The sequence below is a fragment of the Belonocnema kinseyi genome, chromosome 1 (genome assembly GCF_010883055.1).
Source record: "Belonocnema kinseyi isolate 2016_QV_RU_SX_M_011 chromosome 1, B_treatae_v1, whole genome shotgun sequence".
Lineage (NCBI taxonomy): Eukaryota > Metazoa > Arthropoda > Insecta > Hymenoptera > Cynipidae > Belonocnema > Belonocnema kinseyi.
Window position 1 is genome coordinate 100332262 of NC_046657.1, and position 7273 is coordinate 100339534.

Consider the following 7273-nt stretch of genomic DNA (forward strand, 5'->3'; position numbering starts at 1 on the left):
CATGGTGTAATTTAAAAAATGATATCCTAGAAATAAACATTTTCGTATTTAAGTAACTAATTCAATGAAAAATTTGGATTGATATTTCTTAATCTATTAAAAACATTTTTTTCCTTTTTTAAAATTTTTAAAATGTCTATAAGAAACGTTGACAAAAATTTCTAAAATTTAAAGACAACAAATTTCCAAATTTGGAAAATGCTCTAAATTTTTTAATTTTCGTTGGAAATATCTGCTTAACAAACTTAACCTTCAGTTTTGGGAACCTTAAGATGTGTATCAAATGCTGACTCGATTTGACAAATCCTTCAAAAGTTAAAGTGGCTACACATTCAGGTAACTATACATACAGACATACAGACAGATATACAGGCAGACATACAGTCAAAGAGACCAATACAATTTTAAGATTTTCGGATTCTTTGAGTGCCGAAACGTAAAGATCCGTTAAAAACCAGAGATCGAAAATTTGGACGATTACATTACACTCTCATGAATGAGAATGTAATAAATAAATATATTTTATATTGCATCAGAAAACATCAATTAAAAATGCCGTAACGTAACTCATGACACTTCACGATACGAATAATTTATTACTTATTTTTTAAATATTTTCCTAAACAGGGTCCAAAAGATGCATTAGGGAATTTCTTAAGGATAATATGGCTGAAAAGAAATTAGAAGACACTTTAATAGTTAACAGGTATTAATTATAGAGGCAGGCATTAATTATAGGAGCCTAGCGAAATAATAATTTTTATTCCAGCACTTACACTCAAAAAAGTACCGTGGTGGGAACCCCTACCTACCCCTACCTAAAAATGAGTTTTCAATTTTCTTGAAAATCCACTAAGTTGCAGCACTAGTGGACCTCTTACAAATCCCTAAATATATCTACGTTCCGGAAAATATATCTACGTTGCATGTATTACAAATGACAATTTTTCTCCTACAATTATGAATTGCTTGATGTCATATTTTGAACCCATACTCTAAAAGGATAAACACAATCCATCAACTAGGGGTTTTTCGAAAAATGATCTTGTTTTGTTAAAATTAATTACAAATTTTATGCATATAATGCGCCTGGGAACGAGCAAACCGCCAGCGTGAGTGTACCCATGGTGAACCGAATATCGGCGCCGTCGGTTCACCATGAGTACACTCACAGTGGCGGTTTGCTCCTTCCCAAAGCATAAAATGTGTCATATTTTCAATTAATTAAAAAAACAAAAACAGCAAGACCATTTTTCGAAAAAAAACCTCTCTGTGAAGGATTGTATTTATTCCTTGAGATTATGTGGTTAAATTATGACATCAAACCATTCGTAATTGTAAGAAAAAATTGATCTTTTGTAATACATAGACTAAAAATAAAGCCCTAATAATCACCTTAAGGACTCTGGAAATCGAGGAAAAATCGCACAAATAAGATTGAGGACAAACTGTGAAGCCATTTTGTCGGATTTTTTGTATAAATAATCAAAAGGGTATAAAGATTATCGTCACAGGCCGCTTTTTTCGAGCAAATTCTACTTTTAATGTAAAAATGAAAAAAAGTAATTTTTCTTTGTATTTTCAATCCCAAGAAAAACGAATTTTGTATAAAATATATGAATAGCCAATTATTACGATTTTTATGTTAATTGCAAACAGTTCAAGCGACAACAAAAAGTGCAAGAGACAAAAAAGTTGGATTTTTTTAGCAATGTTAGAAATGATTTTAGAAACTTTGTTTGATAATAAATAATTAAATGCTTTTAAAAAATTGTTTATACAAAAACTGACCAAGATTTTGGAAAGTGAACCAAAATATTCGTAATGACTTATTTGTCCTTCCGATGAAAAGTTATCTCAGGGACCTGTTAGTGCACGCGGACGTGTTACTGCGTTAAACGGAGAGAATTTTGGTATTAAAATTTCTCTTATCGCATATCCAAAATTTAAAAAAAGTACGAATTTAGTGATTGAGTGTTTCTAAGTCCCTGTATTAAATTTTGTAACTGACTCTAATAACGAAAATTGGAATACTGCCGTGATTTGAGAAAACACTATGAACTGCGAAATGAACGAAACCGAGAAAATCGACGAAAACTGTTTGAATCTTTATTCTCATGCATCACGGATTCTAATCCATTTCTGCAGTTTTTTTTGTTCTTGACTAATTAGCATACAAACTTTTTATTTTTTCAAGAAAATCGTTAACCATGTTAATTAATTATCTAAAATGCAGTTAACGGTGTTGATTTGGATGCTGATATTCAGAAAACCCCGTAACGGGCAATTAAGGCTCTCTTCGTATTACGGGCCTCAGAAATAGGCCTGCCGTAATTTGATAATGCGCCGTTCACGGCAAAAAAATGTCGCAGTTCAAAATAAATACAGTTACGGCGTTTCTCGAATTATAGACCTTTTTGTTGGGGTTCGATGATTCAAGAGAATGTCGTAAGCACGTACGAACCTCTTCGAAATCACGAAGACTCAGGATCACCACCCAATAATTGACTAAAGTCCGTAACTGCATGTTGCGACTTTTTCTCGAATTTTTCTGTGACGTATTCAGCTGTCCATGATTTAAGCCTGCAGTTAAAGGTCAGTTACGGCTCTCTGCCAAATCACGACTCGCGAAATCTGGCAGTTAACGGCGTTTTTCCAAAATGTATCAATCTTTCTAAACCACTATACGAAAAAATTGGGTCACGCGATTTTGTGTATCACGCTGGCGCATAGAAAAAGAAAGACGGAGCGAAGTGTATCAATTCAATCTATTACTTGGACTAAATATACGAGGACTGTTTGATGAGTCAGTGACTTTTTGAATAAGAGATGTTTTTTCGGCAAAAAGCGTTCTATTTCTCAACATAATCTCTTTTTAGTTCGATAAACTTAGTCCAGGGTGTTTCCAATTTTTTTATTCCTTCCAAATAATAGGTTTTCTCAAGACCCTCAAAATAAGCGTTTGTTTCGGTGATAACTTCTTCATTCGACCCAATTCTCTTACCGCTCAGCCATTTTTTCAGGTTTGGAAACAGGAAATACTCGCAGGAGACTAAATCTGGAGATTATGCTGGATGAGGTAGCAGTTAGTGACCCAATTTATGGATTTTTGCCATCGCAACTACACACGTGTGCACTCGTGCACTGTCCTGATGGAACAGCACTTTTTCCTTCGACAAATGCGGTCGTTTTTTCTTCAAATCAGTATCCACGGTTACGAAACGGCGCAAAAACTCGTTCGGATTGCGGTTGAACATCGTCAAACACTCCTTTGAAGTGGTCACATGGTTGCGCTTATGGTCCAGTGTGAGCAAGCGCGGCACCCGTCTCGCGTATAGTTTTTTCATGTCCAAATATTCATGTAAAACGTGATGTGCCCGCTCAGTTGAGATGCCTACAGCCTCAGCCACCTCACGCACTTTCACTCTCCTATCGTATATCATTCCATAGATTTTATCGACGCTTTCTGACGTGATGATGTCTTTTGAGCGACCTGAACGTTCGGCGTCACTTATGCTGGTACGACCAAAACGGAACTCAGTAAACCACTTCTTAACCATTGAAATTGAAAGTGCAGAGTTCCCATAGTATTTATCAAGTCTTTCCTTCGTATCAGCAATGGTTTTTTACGTAAAAATAATGCTTAATCAGGACATGAAATTCACTTTTTTCCATTTTCGTTAAAATTTACGAGGTTATGAGCTTTCAATGACTGTCAAACACAAACTAAATGATCTAGCTTGCTCAAGATTTAACAAGAGTCTATTCATAGATGGCGTCAACGTATTAGTACTTCTGAGAAACAAATACTTAATTAAATATTTATCATATATATGCAACCCCGCATGCACTACTATGAGAATTGCATTAGCGTGTAAGACGGGTTGCATATATTAAAAATTTGTCATCAGGCAATCGCAGGATTTCACCGGCAGCGCGTGCTAATCTGAAAAATTGCACCCGCTCCCAGCGAAATCGCGGTCAAATTTCAGCCACAACCACTTCTCAGGACCGTGAGATAGGTGGTTATAGTCTGCAAAGGAATAAACACGACGTTCCGGCAAAAGTTTCGCACCCTGAGAATACGGAGCGATCCAAGGACTACCGGCTTCTGCATTTTTCCCGCAAGTGTTTTAGCATATTGTTGACACGCAGGGATGCTTTTCAGGCTATTAACGAGTGAAAGCTTGGCACCTCCAAGAGCGCCGATAATAAGGACGATTAGTTTAACAGAATATTCCGGGTACAATCGTTTTCTTTTCTCTCTTTCTTTTCATTCTCCTTGGCTATGATGTTTTTGTCAACTGGTGCCGAAAATTCGATAACGAACATAGTTCGCTTCTCGAAGTCAAGAAGAACCATGTTTGGCCTCGTGTGTGCACAGAAACAATTTTCGAGAATATGAAGTTCCAGTATATGCGACACTTTCCATTCTCGACAATTGACTCGATTTCCCTAGAAGCGTTTAGAGGAGTGATATTAAGGTTAATGACGTAAGAGTGACAGAGATGGTAATAAAGCACTCTTAGTGTCCCATTGTGCCTTTGGATGTAGGTCGTTCCCGCATCAGTTGGACAACTAGATAGTATGTAAGCTAAATGCGCGGGGTGTGCATGGCACGCCCTGCAGCTATCATCGGGAATGTCTTGGCTCAAAATGTGGCGACGGTATGTTAAGGTGGAAATGACACCGTCTTGGCATGCCAAAATGAAACATTCCGTACCAGACTTCAATTCGGGCGATTTGAGGAAAGCAAACGTTAGCACACACGACATTGACTGATCCTCTACATTTCTGTGGAGGATACCGTGCATCCTCTTATCGACGAGCTGTTCACGAAATTTTTTCTCTTGTGCTTTCTTAATCCGGGCTTTCAGGAGTGGGTACTCGAGATAGATAAGATTTGATACATTTTGCTCACCCCTAATACTGAAGTTAAGTCGAAATGTTTCAGCAGCCTCCTCCGCTGCTTTGTACAGAAACGCCCCTTCGCCCACTTCTCGGTGATTACTGACCATTTTAAGACTTTCATTTGTGACTCTGTGTGCTGTACCCAGAATAATCCTGTTGTGAAGACATTCAAGACTCAATATTCCGCGACCACCTTGACGGCGTTCGATGTACAGTCGCGAAACAGAAGACTTAAGATGCATGCTTTTGTTCATGTGCATAACCTTTCTTGTCCCGATATCAAGGGATGTGAGCTCGTTCTTCGTCCATGCAACTACTCCAAATGAATATAGTACTACCGGGACGGCAAGCATATTCGTTGCAGATACTTTGTTCCTCGCCGACAGTTCGGAAGACCAAATTTGCCGGATGAGACGTTTGTATCTACTTCTACCAACGAGCTCAGGATCTTCAGGGATGCCATTAAGTTTTCCTCGCTTTAAATAAACCTTGGCGCATTTGTCTAACCCAAATTCCATTACAATTTCCTTAGTATATCGTTCGACAATCCCTAGAGCTAGATGTAGTTGCTCTTTGTTTTTAGCATAGATCTTAAGATCGTGCATGTAAAATACATGAATGACCTTGTACTTTCGATCTGCAGGTTTGTCGCACAAGTGCCCGTCAAAATGGCGAAGTGCTAGAGATAGTGGCAATAATGCAAGGCAAAAGAGGAGTGGGCTCATGGTGTCGCCCTAAAAAACACCTCTCTGAAAGGTGACCTTGTTAGTTGTCACACGATTTTTCCCAAATAATGACGGATTAGGTTGCGGCAATGCAAAGGGAAAGTGAAGGAATCATGCAAATTCGAGATATATCAAAGGAGGGTGATCAAGAAATCCATGAAGGATTTACGATGTGTAATGCACGAGTCTATCGCAAAAAGAAGGGACGTTTTCTCTTGTATGTGCCTTTCGATTTGCGAAACGAATTGGTCGCTGAAGCACATAGTGGACTGGCTCATTTAGGTGTGGACAAAACCCTCGGAATTTTAAAAGAAACGTACTATTTATCGAAAATGCGTGTATTCGTGAGCCAACACGTAAGACGGTGTATTAAATGCCTCTATTTTCAGGCACCTAGCGGTAGAAAACCGGGATATTTGAACCCGTTGGAAAAGGGCACTACCCCTTTTCAAAGCGTTCATGTTGATCACGCTGGGCCGTATGTTTTTTCAGAATGCGGGAATAAATGCGAGGGCGAAATAGTCTGTCGACACAGCAAGTGCACAGTCCTAAAAGCTGTGAAAGACCAGGCGGCCGTGGAAGCTGTACAGATAATAAAAGAATTTATAACCGGATCAAATAATTAGCATTAGGGGTATTGTGCTTACTGCAGCAGAGTACGAGAAAATTTGTGAATAATATGATATTCAACACCTGAAAATCGCGTTTGGGTGACCGCGCGCTAATGGTCAGGTAGAGCGAACACATCGAGTACTGCCGACTTGTCTCGCTAATTTCATGGAAGATGACGAAAATTGCGACTGGGACCAAAAATGGTGGGACATGCAATGGGCGATTAATAATTGCGAAAACAAAGTAACAAAGCGAACTCCCTAATAATTGGTGTGTAAAAATCGAGCACCGGATCTTCTTGGCAATCCAGTAACGCGTGAAGTACAAGGCACCGCGAAAAGAAGAATTAGGCGACTTAGTAATAATTTTAAGCAATTCTCCATGCACAGAAGAAAGTAGAAAAATAGCACCCAAGAAAACGGTGCCCAATCAAACTATAAAAGTGTTACTCAACGACCGATACGCGGTCGAGGATATCAAGGTCGAAAAACAAAGTAACAAGCGTTACCTAGGCGTAATTTCAGTGGATCGTCTTGAATTTCAATGGATCGTCTTGATTTTAGTTACTCTTAGAAAACAGGGATTTAGGACCACAGATTAGAACAAGCTGTAAATGTCAATTTAAAAAAACTACGTGACGAGGGCGTCAATAAGGTCAGAAAAGCCAAACTGTGGGAATTTAAAAATTCAAAACCTTGTTTTAGAAGTTCAAAGTTTGGAGTTGAGTAGATGGAATTTGTAAAGGATGTGTGTCGAAAACAAAGATCATCTTTACCTGGGAGTACGGCTAGCTTTTAAATTTAGGGATGTACAAATGTGCGGAATAAGCTTCACTTCTATTTGACGCATATTACAGTGAGCATCTCGAAAATACCAAAAATTGTCTCTACCCTGTACTTTATTTAAATTCATGTGATTATTTCTATTTTTATTAAAATATACGCTATTCTTATTTAGGAACATTGTGTTTTTTTAACGTAGTAGAATATCACAATGTCAATTAATATTCTAACACACACACACAC

The 7273-nt window shown here is 38.2% G+C and overlaps 1 protein-coding gene across 1 annotated transcript; it reads right to left on the reverse strand.

The window, feature by feature from the left end:
* Positions 1–3086: 3086 nt before the first annotated feature.
* Positions 3087–3620, reverse strand: LOC117179160 (the record flags this gene model as incomplete). The annotated part of the gene is made up of 1 exon (XM_033370867.1): positions 3087–3620. A coding segment is annotated over one exon (534 nt), but the record flags the coding sequence as incomplete, so codon positions are not given.
* Positions 3621–7273: the final 3653 nt, after the last annotated feature.